Raw genomic sequence first — 16,917 nt, forward strand, 5'->3', positions numbered from 1 at the left:
GAGAGGGCCTTAAGGTGCAGCTCCCCAAGTTTGCGTTCTTCCAGCAGGAGGTGCACTACTTGGGGCATGTGATCTCTGTCAGGGGTGTCTCCACAGACCCACATAAGGTGTAAGTGGTGGCAAAATGGCCAGCCCCAACTACGGTGTCCAAGTTGTGGTCGTTTTTAGGTTATAGCAGCTACCACTGGTGGTTTGTGGAAGGCTTTGCCCGTTTGGCTGCCCTGCTCCACAGGTTACCCCCAAATTCCACTACCTCCGCTCTGCTCCGCCCCCGCCTTCCACAGCCGCTCGCTTCCGAACTCAATTTTTACTGGTACCCGCTCTACAACGGCTCCGCTCCGGTGCGGAGACCTGAGGTGGGCAAACAAGCATGCGCGGGATTTTCGAGATCTTGCGATACAGTCCGAGCAATAAACGCGGAAGTTAGATCCAAACACCCGTTGTGTGGGAGAAGCATCGGCATGAACTGTTTAATCTGCCCATCATTTGTGTTGAGCGATCAGCAGTGTTTGGATCAACAAAGTGTGACTACTTTGATAGTGGAAACTGTATTTATGGCTTACTTTTGTGCATTTAAAGTTCAACCGCCATTGATAGTTGTTAAAAGTTGTTAAACCTGTGCATATGAAACAAAAAACGCCTTTTGTTTATCGATTTATTGTGAAAAACGGAAGTGATGCTTGCTCCTTTTCCTGTTGGGCGGTTGTGATTCCTGTCCATTGACTGCGGAGGTGCTCCGGCAAAAATAGGATCGATTCTATTTTTGCCGGACGCCGGAACAGAGGGCGGCGCACTGCGCCGCACTGCCGGAGCACGGCCACAGTGGTGGAATTGCTCTGATTGACTACAACGGGACGGATTTTGCTCCGGAGTTCGTGCCGGAGCGGAGCGGAGGTAGTGGAATTTGGGGGGTTAGTTGCAGAGCGGGGAAGTGTAAAAACAAGAGGGAATGCATGTCAGAAAACAGGCGAGCAGCACTGTACTCAGCTGTGTCAAGACAGCTTTGAGGGTCTTAAAAACCAGCTAATGACATACCCTGTGTTGGCCTATGCAGACTTCATCCTTCCTTTCATCCTAGAGGAGGACGCAAGTCATGGTGGGCTGGGTGCAGTACTGTCTCAGAAGCAGGGAGGGCAGGTCCGACCAATTATGCTAATTGGAGGTTGAGGCTCACTGAGCGCATTATGGCAAACTATAGCTTTATGAAGCCAGAGTTTTTTGCACTTAAGTGGGCCATGACCGAAAAGTTCCGGGAGAATTTGCTAGGCTACAGGTGTATTTGCTAGGCTACAGGTGTACGATTCTGGAAAATGAACTAATTGCAATTTTTTTTCTTAAATATTGAAATTGCTATTTAATTCGCAATTACTTTCTCAAGTGGCTTTTCTCACATTTTTAAACTAACAGAAGCAAAAAATAATAATAATCTATGTAACTTGTACTGAATATAAACAAGCTTATGTTTGTTAGCTGTTTGGCTAGCTGAATGAGGATACACAGGAGGTGCCCTGTAGCCTGTCCTTGGTCAAAAATTTCCCAGAATAAAAGTGCGGTATTTTCAAAAAGATGGAGGGTCAGGAGCCGGCAGCTTCTTCGGGGGCAAAGGTCAAGTTTAAATGTAAGTCAACTAATTGCAGCTATTGAGCTGATATCTAAAATGTTTTTATTTTTTTAAATACCCACAGCAGTTATCTATGGTTGGTTAGTTGCATAGTAGTTGCAGCTTCGGTGGCTACCAGGTAGTAACTCGCTTACATATTTAATTTAATCAACATATACAAAATTTAAAAAGTAAAAGGCTCATTATATATTTATGTTGAAACATACATATGAAATATAATGTTACATCCTGCCATGTGACATAACGTGACCACTACGGAAGCCACAGACACGTGATACAAGTCTGTTCCATTTAACAGTTTTCGTTGACCAAGGAAGGAAAGTGTCCTCGTAAACTAGGCGCCTGGCCCTGCGGACGCCTTACATTGAAAATACCTCGACAGTCTATGAGATACTTAATTTGGGATTTTCATTAGTTGTCAGTTATAATCATCTAAATTTAAAAAATAATCATTTGAAATATATTGGTTGTGTGTAATGAATTAAACTAATAGGGAGCCTAAGTCACTTCCGCACCATGGGTCCCCGGAAGAACGAAACAAAGAATGCAACTCAATGGGGCTAAAAACGCTGTTTTCTAATCCGCTTTGCCTTACGCCCTGGATCGCACATATGTTGTACTGCAATTTAAATGAAAAGTATTGATGGGTGTTTCGACCACGCCAGTCTTGATTTAGCAGCTTGTAAAAATCTCCTCTCCCCTAACGTAGCTGCTACTTACCACATGACCAGATTTATGGTGGTTCTTCCCTCTTGTGGGAAGTTAGCTGAACTTAAAGCCCGTTTCCCTCAGTTTTCTTCGTGTCTGGTTAGATGAAGCCACTTTCATGAAGCGCATTTGTAGTCCTGGACTTATTTTCACCCAAAACCTAAAATAGCGTTTCCCCCTGTTTGAAAATAAGCACGTTCTTGGTATCAAAATGTGTCTTTGAAATTCACGGACATCATACGTGAAATCCATGGCACAAAACAAGCGGAATTAGAAAACAGCTTTTTTAGCCCCGTTGACTTGCATTCATTTTTTCGTTCATATGATGCGGAAGCGACTTAGGCTCTCTATAGGGCTTGTGATCGTGACGTAATCATCAACGCAGAGAAACGATGTATAAAAAAATGTACAACATCTGTAACTTACAAGAATGAAAATACCCCAGAAGGTGATGTTTGGTCGCCTTATAGCTGCAATCCAAGTGAGCCAACAAAACTTTGTTATGCTAGATACTTGGTGTCTGTGGTTTTGCCTCCAAGCAGGAAAATAGTGAAAAGTTAGCTTGACTTACACCTTTATTCCCCTGGTGATCACATGTGTCACCCCACAACACAGCAACGATTTACTAGAGTTGTGTAATATAACCGATCAAATGAATAATAGATTGATTTAAGCTGCAAGAACGAGACTCAGCGCACTGATTACAGTAGTAACAAGCAACAAGTACGGACTCACACGCCTCCAATGAGGTGGATGCATCGGTGATGACGTCACGATCACAAGCCCTATATAGAAGAAGAAGAAACTATGTTTTCTATAGCGCCTCTCAAGATAAAAATCACGAGGCGCTTCACAAAAACAAAAAATGTAAAATATTTAAAAGAATTTAGAAAATCATTACAAATATGTTTAAAATAAGCAAAAATGCACTATTGTGATTTTAAAATGTCAAGAAAGAGAGAGTTAATAGGAAAGAGGGAAATCAGTGGATCCTGAGTAAGGTGAAGTAGGTAGGGAGAGCAGAATAAGGAGGGTGGTGAAGAAGGTCATACAAAAGCCAGCTTGAACAGGTGAGTTTTCAGCTGCTTTTTAAATGAGACCACTGAGTCCACTGATCTCAGGCTCAGGGGGAGAGAGGTCCAGAGTCTGGGGGCCACAACAGCAGATGATCCATCACCTTTGGTCTTTAGCCTGGTGCTGCACAATCAGTAAGCTTTGGTCACTGGACCTCAGATATAGTGAAACTGTATATACAAATATATAGCTTCAGCATTTGAATGAAATAAATCAACGTTTTCATGATGTTCAAATTTTATGGCCAGCACCTGTAGGTAGACGGACGCTGAGGTTGGAACCACTAGGCAGGAGACTGGAAGGAAGACCAAAAAGGTGAATATGAGGTTAGTTGGTTTGAGGGTAGTGAAAATGCTACTAAATGGAGACAGATGATCGATGTAGAAACACCTGAAGGTGCCTGCCTAGAGGGAAAAAACAAATGTAGTTGTCCAAGTGATCGCAGCAGTAGTTTGTCTTTCAAACTAGAGCATTGCGTGAAATGTCATTGTCTTTTTCTGACGACATACTCTTTTATTTCCGATGGGCTCCGTTTGAAGCTAGCCGTGTAACATTAGCAGCACGTGGAGTGTTCTTACCTGAATAACACGCTCGCGAACGCGTTCCTGACCGCTAACCCTGAACAAATGTAATTAACTCAAATGTGAAAACCGTGGCAATATCAGGGGGAAAAAAACAGTTCCTGTGTTATTTTGGGGGGTTAGAAATAATAGATACAACCGCATGGCTCTTACTTCCGGAAATTTCAAGTGTCTTCGTCCGGGTGAAGATTTTCAACATAAAAGACTGTTTCACCAGATAGGTCAACAGTAATCCCACGTGATCTGTTTTCAATAGCACGTTAGTTGTTGAAACCAAGATACATATATCAATTCAATTCAATAATTTATTTCACTCAAAGTTTAAATATACAAACTTCAAATTAGAATATAAGCATTCGAGTGAAATAGGGGAGGAAGAAGAAAAAATCTTATATGACCTACCCCCTTTAACTAAGACAAGAGAAATAACAAAAAGTACAAAATAGCCTTATACACAAAAAATAAACCGCTCTCTTACTTCCACAAATAATATCACTACTAAAACATTAATCCTCCATCCTCAACTCACCAAATCATACGATTTTAGCATTTTATCTTTATACATTTTTTGAACTGATCAGTAGTTGTACATTTTTTTAATTCATCATCCAGGTTATTCCATAATTTCACACCATATATTGAAATACACATTTGCTTTAATGTAGTACGAACAAATATCCTTTTAAACTCTGGTTTCTTTCTACTCTTATCATTTTTTGGGATCAAAACAAAGAACCTTTGTAGATTTGTTGGCAGTAAATTATTTCTAGCCTTAAACATAGTTAGTAAAATTTTCAAGTTAACTAAGTCTTTGAATTTCATAATTTTAGATAAAATAAAATATTTGTTAGTATGTTCTCTCGGATTTACTTTATGTAGAATTCGCAAAACTTTCTTCTGTAACAGAAACAAAGGATTGGTGTTTGTTTTATACGTATTGCCCCAAACCTCAATACAATAAGTTATGTATGGTAAGATAAATGAATAATATAATGTCTGAAGCATTGAAATTTCTAGAAACCCTTTGACTTTGTTTAAAATTCCAATACTTTTGGATATTTTTTGTTTTATATATTTTATATGGGATTTATAAGTTTATGGTCCAAGAGAACCCCTAAGAATCTGACTTCATTTACTCTATCAATTAAAAAACCATCAATAGACAACATAAATAAATCATTAGATTTTCTGTTACCAAAAACCATGAATTTTGTTTTATTCCAATTGAGAAATAATTTATTGCCATTAAACCACTTCTTAAGTTTAGACATTTCGCAAACCATATTTTGAAAAATAATTTCTAAATCATTTCCAGAACAAAATATATTCGTGTCATCAGCAAACAATATGACCTGTAATACTTTGGACTCATCACAAATGTCATTTATATATATATAGAATAAAAAGCTTAGGGCCCAACACTGACCCCTGTGGGACACCATGTGTAATATCTAGTGAATCTGAAATTTCATCATCTAACTGTACAAATTGATTTCTATTGGTCAAATAACTACTTAACCAGTCATGGGCGATTCCACGTATCCCATAATCCCTCAGCTTGGAGAATAAAATACTATGATCTATTATGTCGAATGCCTTTTTTAAATCAATAAACAAACCCACTGTATATTGTTTTTTCTCTATTGCTGATGAAAGTTCTTCATCTAATTCCAATAAAGCCAGGGATGTAGATTTATGTGATCGAAACCCATACTGGCTCTCACTCAGGAGGTTTTCCTTCTCAATAAAGTTATCTAGTTTCTGAACAAACCATCTCTCAAGCACTTTAGAAAACTGAGAAAGCACTGAGATTGGTCTATAATTATCAAACTTATGTCTATCACCATTTTTAAATATTGGAATTACTTTTGCAGTTTTCATTTTTTCTGGAAATGTACCACTCTGAACAGACAAATTACAGATATAAGTGAATGGTTTAACAACATAATCAAGTTTTCTTTACAATCATCATGTCAATCTCGTCAGTCTGTGGATGTTTTATTTTTACTTTTCCTAACTATCATCAAAACTTCATTTTCACTTACATCCCCTAAATACATTGACTGTAAAATTTTGCTCCCTCCTTGTATTTTTCCAGCTTCATTATATACATATTTATGGTTGCAACCGTAGGCTGCCCAAAACGGGCATAGTCGCTCACTCTGCATTGACTGGAGTGTGAGGAGACCCATCCAATAAGGCGGTGACGCTGTTACGCCCTCAGCTTCTGGTGACCCACAACCCGACCGGAAAGGGAGGAGACTTCAGACGTAGAGAAAGCCATACTTGTTTAAATGGCGGCACCCAGGAAGAACGTGGAGGAAATTCGGAATCGAGTAATTTTGGAGGAATTTGGTTTGAAGAATGTAAGTTTGAGAAGAGTGTTCCCTATAAGCATCTCTTATACGAGCGCGTCTTTCTGTATTTGAACCATTAAACCTGCGCTGGTGTTTTCTATCTATACAGATCTGTTTTTTTTATTTGATTTTTTTTTTTCCTTTGATGGCGAACTATTAACACGAAGTTTCACAGCCGGACGGGCACTTTAGACTAGAGATTGTTAAAAATCGCACTACTTAAAACCAGTGCTTGAAGACATAACACCAGTACTCTAATTTATAAAATGGTGCCGGTGTTGTGCCATAAATCGACTCGCTGCCAAAAAATGATTAGCCACTAAAGAAAGGAAGGGGAAAAAAATCAAATCGCTGGAGAATTGTTTATTTACATTTATACAACGTTTACATTCAATACAGGGCGCCATTTTACATTGTTTATTTATTTTTTAGTATCAAGGCTGTAACATAAAGAAAGCCAGTTCTTACCACAAACCATCTTTCAATCGCAAATATTGCAAAAAGGATTAATATATCCTCATTGTGAACGTTTAAGACAAATAGCAACACTTAAAACAACTTCCGAACTGGAAAAAACTAAGCTAATCATTTTTTGGCAGTGAGTCGATTTATGGCACAACACCGGTGTTTGGTTGGCATAGACTATACGAACAGCCTCATTTTTAGTAAAGTTTCCATATAATGAAAATTCCACTTTTAGGAACTTGTTACCATGTGATATTGTCATTTCCTCATAATACCTCAAACCTTTTTTGGGCTGCATTCATGCATTTTCCTGTCTCAACTGAAATTTGGTCGGTGTAAAGATCTTTCCTTCAAATGGGAGAACGGCATTTCTCCTCCCACTGAAGTCTGGTCTTGGTTCTGAAACCTGGATATTCCGACAAATTACTTCTGAATTATTTTTACTAGAACGCCACCGTAAAAACATATCCCGTATACAAAGACACCCGTGATGGCAAGGGGTTTGTGTACTGGGCACCTATATCATGGTTACAGTGTGATATGGAGTGTAGTTTTGCGCAGGTTCGCCTCCCGGTCGCAGCATTAACTTTTTTTTCTTCTTTTTTTAGCAACAGTTGCCAGTATTATGTTTTCAACCCTTTATTGGTAAACTGTTTAAAATATAAGGACTAATCTGTTTGTTTCGTTCTTTGTTTATTTATGCCCAATCAGTCTACATGTGTTTTGTGGATTTGGAGAATGCGTTTGATCGCGTCCCTCGGGGGGGCCCTGTGGGGGGTACTCTGGGAGTATGGGGTACCAGGCCCTCTGATACGGGCTGTTAGGTCCCTGTATGACCGGTGTCAGAGCTTGGTCCGCATTGTCGGCAGTAAGTCGGGCTCGTTGCCAGTGAGAGTTGGACTCCGCCAAGGGCTGCCCTTTGTCACCAATTCTGTTCATAACCTTTATGGACAGGATTTCTAGGCACAGCCAAGGTGTGGAGGGCATCCGTTTTGGTGGCCTGAGGATCAGGTCTCTGCTTTTTGCAGATGATGTGGTCTTGTTGCCTTCATCAGAACGTGATCTTCAGCTTTCGCTGGAGCGGTTCGCAGCCGAATGTGAAGCAGCTGGAATGAGAATCAGCTCCTCTAAATCGGAGACCATGGTCTTGATTCGGAAAAGGTTAAATGCCTTCTCCAGGTCAGGGATGAGGTCCTGCCCCAAATGGAGGAGTTTTAGTATCTCAGGGCAGGGTCTGAAATTAACACTCGCCACTCGCCAAATGCGAGCAAATTGCTCCATTTGGCGAGTAAATTTTTGAGCTCTATCTGCCACATAGCGAGTAAATGTTTGCACCAAATTAGTTATGTTTATCAGTCATCTTCCATGGATTTCTGATACTCCTCCCGCCTGCATGCAACATACACAAATGTACGCGAAACGTGAGCACCGCATCCAATGTCATTTCCACCTATCCCATTCAATCAGTTTATCAAGTTAGCAGTTAGCTTCGTGTTAAACTAGCGGTGAAATGTGGCGGTTTTTAACTGGAGTCAGCCAGCCTTCCAAATGAAAACTCGTCGAACTGGAAGAAAAACCACCAGGACCAGTGGCAACCAGAAGATTTTGTGAAAAGTGGCGAACTGGAGACGGCGGAGTCGTGAGACAATGGCTGCATTATGATGGCCACGTAGCGTTGCTGCCTTTCACAGACAACTGGCCCTCGGCATTCTTCAAATATCCGAAAAATGCCCATACTTCCGACTTAGACTTCTTTGAGGGATAATAAATGTCCCGAGTGCTGCCGTCTCCTCTGGCCATTATTTCAGCTTTAGCTTAAAGAAAGTTTTGGTCGTAAACAACAAAGCGCGCATGTGCCGCCGGCAACTTCCAACAGATGATACGGTGGCTGGTAAGGGTCACCGCACCTACACCGCAGCCACGGTAATCCACCGAGATAATATATATTTTTGTAAAACAAGACGGTTATTATTATTGTCAACTTTTTTTTACCGGGGTTTACTGCTACACTGGTTACCGTGACAACCCTAGCCCTGACACTTTCAGATATTCTCATGGTGCAGCTGTGTCCTCCAGAGATCAAGGGCTATGACCCAAATGAGGCTGTAATGCTTTGGCACAAAGACGGTGTCAGAAGCAGGAGGCCAGACTTCATGGACAGAGAAAACAAGGAGTCTGACTAGATTTCAATGAAAGAGTTCATAAAAACATCTCTAAAAATAAGTAAATAAATAAATAGTAAAAATGACAAAAGAGTTGTTTTTCTTATTAATTGATGTTTTAATTAATTTGTCACTCTGTTTGGAATCAACATAATATAGAATAACATGCTTTAGGTAGATCTAAATCATTTAGAATTTTGGCCGGTAAAAAATATGCTTGGCCAGTAGATTTTCATCATCTACCGGCCAACTTGGCCGGTGAGTAAAAAATTTAATTTCGGACCCTGTCTCAGGGTCTTGTTCACAAGTGAGTATATAGTATGTATATATGTATATAGTATAGAAATATATGTGTATATATATATATATATATGTATATATATATATATATATGTATCAGGGTTTCCCCCATCGTCATATATGGGTTTCCCCCAGAAAATGAGTTAAGCCTGGTGCCGTAGCGCTCCTCTGTGAGAGCGGGGGTGGGGGTGAGGGGTTGCACAAGTTCCGCTGTGGTTTCTCACCAGTATCAGCTGATGGAGGGCTCTTATTTCGTTGCGCCGTCGGGGAGGGGGGAGGGTATGACGCGTAGCCTGGCGGGTGGGCAAGCAAAGTGCTGGCGGAAACCCTGTGTGTGTGTGTGTGTGTATATATATATATATATATATATATATTATATCATGCTTAATTTGATCAAAGAACATTGTAAACTAGTAACAGCCATAGTTCATATGGTTCTGACAATTGACCTGACAGCGCCCCCTTTAGTTCCGGAACACAGGTGTTGCATTTTACAACTATGGAATGGGTCTGACATCTGGCCCCGACGCCGCCCTTTTCTGCATGCTGCAGCCAGTTAGGGTCTGCAGAGAAAAGAAAGGCATTGAGCGCTAAGTAGAAAACCCTTTGCTTTAATATGTTTACTGTAATGTTCTGCAACAGACACATTTTGTTTTCACAATAATATTACTTAAGTACTATTTGAATAGTACTCCTTTATTCAACCTTAATCTTTGTGCAATTCATAAAACCTTTACCCTAAATTAACGGGTTTACTTCTTTCTACATGTCACCAGAAAACAACCTGCCACAACAAAATAAAAGCAGTGTTACACAAAACGAAAGATCTGTAGTATTTATTATTTTTTGTAATTCGTAAAATAATTGCTGTTATTTTCTGACATTGTATAATGTTATTTATTTGCCATAATACATGATCTGTTTCATAATAGGTTTTATTCTAGCTGCCTTTCTAAAAACGTGTGGAGTGTTCTAACCTTTACCAATCTGATTTCATAAGTGGTAACTCATTTCAGTAAAAAGAAACTTCCCACACTTCATAGGGGTCCCTGCCCTCACACCAGAAGAGCAGAAATGTTTTAATTTGGTTACAGTTACTCAGGATCCTTCATAGAGTGAGAATCCTTTAATTGATTCTGCTTCAGTTCATCTGCTGACCAACAACTTTCAATTATAACTCGTTCTTGGCAAATCAGTTTAAATGACGATAAAACTTGTCTTTTTCAGGTACATACAACAGATTTTCCTGGCAACTACCCTGGCTTAGATGACTCTTGGGACATGCACCAATTTCAAAAGGTGAAATATACAGCATTTCACAGTCATCTGATTGTTCTTGTGGAACTCCAGGGTTAGATTATCTCACTCATCTACACATTCTGCAAGTTTACTGTTTAGGAACTAGCTACTGTATTTCTTTAACATCTCAAATATTTTTACATGAAGTAAAAACCTAAAGATGACAACTGCTGTGGTGAGGAATCTGCCCACTAACATTCAGATTGATTTATACCACAAATGTGGGCCTCGTGATTTCAAATTAGAATTGTTAATTAGCACACACAAAAGAGTGATTTCCCTAACAAATCCACTCACGCCCATGTCAACCCCAGTTACATTCTTAGGAGAGAAGCCACACTTAACCCATTATAAGGCCAACATTGAAGTAGTTTAAAATTAAAAAGATTTTCAATAAAGTGATCAAATATGGCCATTGGTCCTGTTCTGGAGGCCGTTTTGGGTTCGTTTTCAGGAACCTTCTGAGTACCTGCTCTGGAGTAGGTACTCCGAACGGCCCGGTGGAGTAGCTGAGTGGAACCTCCAGTTTACTCACGCTGATTGGTTGTAACTCAGTAGGAAATGACACCGCAGACGTCCAAACCAACCAGCAGCAGTAGTTTAAAAAGGCTTATTTACAAAAGGTAGGATAAAAGGTATTCAATAAGTGAACTAAAATTAACTCCCTCTGCTAAAAATAGGGAGCAGCCAAACAACTACTAACTTAAAGCGCTCTCTCTGGTTTTAAACCAGAGAGAGAAAACCATTGTGGGCCATTCCCATCTGTACTGGGTCGGGCCGGGTAGCGTAGGTTGTTTACATATCTGGGTGGCCTGGTATTTTTCCGGGCCAACCAAGGCTCATTCTCAGCCCTCTTCTCGAGGGGGTCTGCTTCAGGCCGACCAGGGCCAACACACCCACTGCTGACAGCAAATTCACACCTTCCATTAGAGCAAGCCTCTGATTGGTGGGTAGAATCAGCCCACATGGGCTTAAGACAAGGATGTGTGGAATCAACCGGGCCAGGCTGGGCCCGACTGGAGCTACCCGTCCCGGGCCGACCCGGTACAGATGGGAATGGCCCACAAGTGGGTAACAACTCCTAATTGAACTAATCAACCACAAAAATGGGATTTCTAAGAATTAACCAAAACCATTTCTGTATGAACCAAACAAAGGACCCGCAACTATCTAACTAGAAATCTTCTTTAACTAAAAATCCTCAAAAGCAAACAACTAAAGCCAAACTAAACTGAGGATTTGGAGATTCACAAGAGAAACACAAAACGGGTGGCACAAGGGCACATAATATCATTAGCAACTGGGGCACTAAACAAAAACCGAAAACCCCAGGAATGGAGAGCACAGTTTGGGCAAGTACAAAACAGAGTAGCTCAGAGACAGTTTTAACACCAAATCTCTTGTCACTGTGTCTCCATGACTGAAGACCAAGGTAGGCTTAAGGTTGGTTTATGCTTGACGCGTCAGCGAGGTCCGCACGGCTCCGCGCGGAAAAGTTGCGTCATTTTGCTTCATTTTAATTACCACGCCCCTCCACCGCGCCGCCGCACGGCCCAGAATACCCGCAACGCGCACCTCGGAAAATTTCTAACCACGCGGACGGACGGACGCGGGAAAACATGGCGGACCGGCAAGAACTAGTATGGCAGAGGTTCGTAAATACAGACATTTTTATGATTCAGCTCTCAGAGATCACCGTGATCAGCATGTTGTAAATAATTCTTGGAGAGAAATAGCTCGCACTGTCGGAAAAGACGAGAACGCTGTTAAAAATGCTGAAATGCCATATTGTAAACAGTAATTTCTACTTCTACTATGGTGTAGTGTTGGGTGCTTGCCGTAGAGCTCCATGCTGCCCCCTACAGTTTGGGAGAATATTGGCTCACCGCAGAGACGAGCCGCACAAACCATAAACGCTGCGAGTTGTGAAGCACGTTCCATCCGCGAGCCGCATCACCGCGCGGAAAGTGAATGCGTCAAGCATAAACCAAGCTTTAAAAAGACTTCAGGGGCAGCTGATTGATAATTAGTGACAGCTGCTCCTCATCACTCTGCTGGTCTCTGGTGGTAAATGGTAGCACTGCGGGTCTTGAGGCCTGCAGCAAGGTGTCACCAGGTGTACAGCAGGGCAGAAACCTCTGGGTTCGTCACTTTCTGACCACAACCAAAGTCTGGAAGCAGCCTCTGGGATGAGAGGCTAAATGTCTCCACCATATCCAGAAACATCCAGCTGTTTTCAGCTAAACCTCTCAGGATGATCATTTCCAGGATGACTGAGAACTACACCTCCATGCTGCAGCAGCATTCAGTCAGAACAGAAAGTGAAACTTAAATGTAGCTGGCTGCATCTGTCTGCTGACGCTCCATGTGCGTTTTCATTTCTGCAGTGAGACAAACTCACCTCACACCGTCCAGAGTTTGTTCTTTAAAGCTTCTATTAAATCCACCGTGTTGACATATTTAAACACGTTTCCTCTACGCTGCAGAAGTTGAAGTTTACATTACGGAGTAAAAGTTCGGCAGACGCGTTTGTTTATATCTGGCCGCTGCACGCCAGGTGGGGGGGAGGGGGGACTCGGTGCTGCACACAGACAGCTGGTGTGATCAGCTCTGAAAAGCATTGATTACAATTTGCAGATCACGTTTATTTTTCATGGAGATCGGCCGCGGACTCCTCTTCCACCAGCATTCTAGGAATCGAAACTAGGAGTCTAAAAAAATTATTTCGAACAAGTCCGGGAGAAATGAACAGTTAGAACTGGTTCCAATCGATGCTCGATGCCCAACCCTACAGTGTCAATGCAGTTGTGACACGCTGATGTCTGTGCAAGTTCTGAAAGGGCTGGATTTGAATGGAGACACAACAGCTGAGAGGACTGGGACATCCTATATCCTAGTCAAGTTTCCCATCCCAGGAACTACCCTGAAGTTCTGGTAATGGAAACATGCCTATTGATTACAGAGACGTCCAGGCCGTCCACGAATGTTAACATCTCGACAGGAGCATCTTCTGATGAGAAGGGTTCAAGAAAATCTCCATGCAGGTCCACTGCAGTTAGCTAAAGCAGTACAAAGACTAACATTGTACACTGCAGAGGAATGGCATTCATGGGTATCGTCCACGAAGGAAGCCTCTCCTAAAGCCCATGCACAAGGCCCATGCAGAAAGAGATGAAGTCTACTGGGACTCTTTATTCATCGAGTGATGAGACAAAGATCATGGTTTTTGGAACTAATGGTTTCAAAACTGTATGGTGTAACGTCCAGCAATGGTCAGTTTTTAGGTACAGTTTGACCATTCAACGTCTGGTCAGAAAGACACGAGACTGCATGTGTTCCCTTTAAATTGGCTTGCCTTCGTCCCATCAGCTGGAGCACAGAGCCTGCAGCTCTGAACACAGATAATGAATGGTCAACAATAATGTTCTCTCCTCAAGGTCCATCCTTATCGTCCTACAGCAGGGATTCCCAAAGTGTGGTGCGCGCACCCCCGGGGGTGCGCAAGCTGCCACTAGGGGGTGCGTGAGGTGAAAAGTGTAATGGCTGCGGAGCTCAGAGAAGTCTGTCAGGTGTCACCTCTCACCCCGGCTTTCCACGGCAGCCGTCAGCAGCACGTTACTGCAGCAGCACGTCATAGCTGCTGATAGGAACCGCTGTGGTCAACAGAACCTTTTCCACTGGAGCCGTCGGCAGCCGTCAGCAGCGCGAGTCGGCCGCGTCTCAGGAGCAGCATGTCGCGGCCTTTACGCGCCGGTTCTATTTCCTACGCGCGACGCCTCTGAAACTGGTCAATTTAGACATGTTTGGGGAAGGAAAGACAGGAAATCGGACGCGGAAATGGAGAGAAGCACCCGAGATTTTCAGAATAAAGAACGTACTGCCTTCCGGTTGCTTTACTTTAAAAAAAGTTACTAACTGTGCGGCCCCGTGAGAAGTTATCACCTAGCTAGCGGTCTCCTTTGTTTTTCAGGTCCGTATTGGCGATTATAAAACGGACAGAACATAAAACACAAACCATGTTGTAATTTTCTCCTGCTTGTTGTTGTGTTTACTGACGAAGTCACTCGTGTGACTTCGTGCTCGGTCGGTGACAGCTGCTCCCCTGCTGCTTCGCGTCTTGTGGGAAGGGCCAAGCAGCAGCTTACGCGAGCAAGACGTGCTGCTGCAGTAGCGTGCTGCTGACGGCTCCCGTGGAAACTCGGGGTTAGCGTTGCCAGAAAACTCATTTGTGGGTGGGCCAAAGAAAAAGTAAGTGGGCACAATAAATGTAATTGAAAACAAGTATATTTTACGTGTGTGTGTGTGTCCTCCACATGTGCCCTAACTTCATAATAACAATGCGCCGAGCTTCAGCACTCTGGCCTGCGCACGCCGATATGTTCCGTATTTTATCATTTTTAACTGTGTTGGAGAAATCTGAAGGTGGTGAGTCATTCTGGCAGATTGTAATTAATACCTGTCTCATGCAGGTGTTCTGACACTGTAAACCTCACACGTGCTGAAGATCTGAAGTTTAGAGTGCGTCTGTCAGAGGTCAGACGCGGTCCAGCGGAACCACGGTTCACGGGTGCACAAGTGAGCACATCTGGGCTGGGCAGAAGTAATTTTACAACATTGGTTTAAATAGCACCATTAACGAGACACAGTGACTTAAACGCTGCAAGTTGTGAAGCGCGTTCCATCCGCGAGCCGCATCACCAAGCGGAAAGTGAATGCGTCAAGCATAAACCAAGCTTCGTGGAGCTGTGCCGCGCGCGCACAAACACACACATTCAATAAGTGCACGCTGCGCAAACTGCGGCGCGCCAGACTGATACCGTCAGACTGAAGGCAGAAATGAGCTCTGCCTCCTCTGTGATAAAAACTTTTAAGAGGTTTTATAACATTTTTCATTCCAGATCAAATTAAGATATTAGCTTCTATTTTGGGACGACGTATTAAAGTCGAGTCCGCTCCAGCCAGTGACTCCGAACCTGCAGCATTTGTTATTCCAGTCCGCGTGGCAGCGGATCGCAGATTCAGCCACACCATAAAACAGCAATAAGTCGGTCTGAGGCAAAAGTGAACCTCATGGCTAAAGCTTTTTCCTTTTCCCCTATAGACATTTGAGTACGCACAAGTAGGTGGCCAGTTCAGGTTTACGCAGAGCAGAAGGAAGGAGAGAGCTCTGGCCGCACAGGTTAAACGTTCCTGCTTTAAGAAAACCGTTAAATTGCATTGTTCATGTGCTACCTGGGCTCTCTAAATATTTATTTAAAATTAAATCAAAGGAAATTGTAATGGTATCGAATGTTTATTAAATACTATTTAAAAAATGAAAGTGATGGGGAAAAAGGTCGATCATTTTTTTTAACCCTGTCTGTTTAGCTTGACGTCTGATATATATATATATATATATATATATATATATATATATATATATATATATATATATATATATATATATATATATAGCCATGCCGTGATGTGTGTGTGTGTGTGTGTGTGTGTGTGGGGGGGGGGGGGGCGTCGACATGGTCGGCACATAGAAGGGGGTGCGCGGCTAAATAAGTTTGGGAACCACTGTCCTACAGGATTCTTCATGCCTAAAACTTGCAGCCCGGATTAGTTGCTAAATCAAAGAATGATTTCCTAAATTAAATATGAACTTCTAAAACTTATAAGCTAGATAATCATTAAATAAACGTTTGTTTATTGCTACTTATAACAATTATAATGTAATGAAATGTTTTCATTAATCTGTGCTCAATGATTGAAGTTTGAAATGAACGTTATGTTATGATTACAGTGATTGAAATATGTTTCAGCATGTTTTATATGACAAGGTCATCACCACTTGCACTCACACCAGAACAAAGTAAGGTTAAGTTAAACTCATGAGTCATAAATAGCCCTTTACTCCAGATCAGAGCGTCCGGTATCAAAGAAGACATGTTTCTGAGACTCTTGGTAATATTCCTCAAACTTGTCAACCTCTGGTTGGCTACACAAATCATAACAGGAGAACATTAAAACCAGATTACTCTGGTTATTCCTCAGTTCTAGAGAAAGCTTCAGACCGGCCATCTGAAGCAAGACCCTCTTTAACCCATCAAAGCTTTTGACACGTCGTCAAAACCTTTTTGCACCTGCAAAGCTGATGAAGCAAACAGTTCCTGCAGAATGAGCTGATATTGTTTAGACTCCTTAAAGAGTCCCAGACGCGTGGTTCCATCCATCTGTTGTGACCCGAGACATCTCTGGACTGAAGAGTCGGTGCCACGGTATTCTACAGCCCTTCGGTGCCAGAGGTCATCCGACCTCTCTGACCTTCGGATCCACCAAGAGGGTCTCCAGAATGGGTGAAGTAG

General features: G+C 42.1%; 2 protein-coding genes across 13 annotated transcripts in view; one reads left to right on the forward strand and one right to left on the reverse strand.

The window, feature by feature from the left end:
- Positions 1–4,156, reverse strand: part of nvl (nuclear VCP like) — a 77,835-nt gene extending 73,679 nt beyond the window's left edge. For 3 of the 9 annotated variants that reach the window (XM_070542756.1, XM_054750602.2, XM_054750598.2), the window contains exon 1: positions 3,982–4,123. The gene's annotated coding sequence lies outside the window, so the exon portion shown is untranslated. The other 6 variants (XM_054750600.2, XM_054750599.2, XM_070542755.1 and 3 more) reach the window with 6 other exon arrangements.
- Positions 1–16,917, forward strand: part of polr1c (RNA polymerase I and III subunit C) — a 64,556-nt gene that overhangs the window by 5,805 nt on the left and 41,834 nt on the right. For 2 of the 4 annotated variants that reach the window (XM_054750605.2, XM_015974858.3), the window contains exons 1-2: positions 6,085–6,350; positions 10,496–10,567. In XM_054750605.2, the coding sequence (XP_054606580.2) occupies positions 6,279–6,350; positions 10,496–10,567 (144 nt within the window). In that variant the 5' untranslated portion in view covers positions 6,085–6,278. Of the gene's footprint in view, positions 1–6,084; positions 6,351–10,495; positions 10,568–16,917 lie in introns of those variants that run through there. The other 2 variants (XM_054750607.2, XM_054750606.2) reach the window with 1 other exon arrangement.

The sequence above is a fragment of the Nothobranchius furzeri genome, chromosome 12 (assembly GCF_043380555.1).
Source record: "Nothobranchius furzeri strain GRZ-AD chromosome 12, NfurGRZ-RIMD1, whole genome shotgun sequence".
NCBI classification, from domain to species: Eukaryota; Metazoa; Chordata; class Actinopteri; order Cyprinodontiformes; family Nothobranchiidae; genus Nothobranchius; species Nothobranchius furzeri.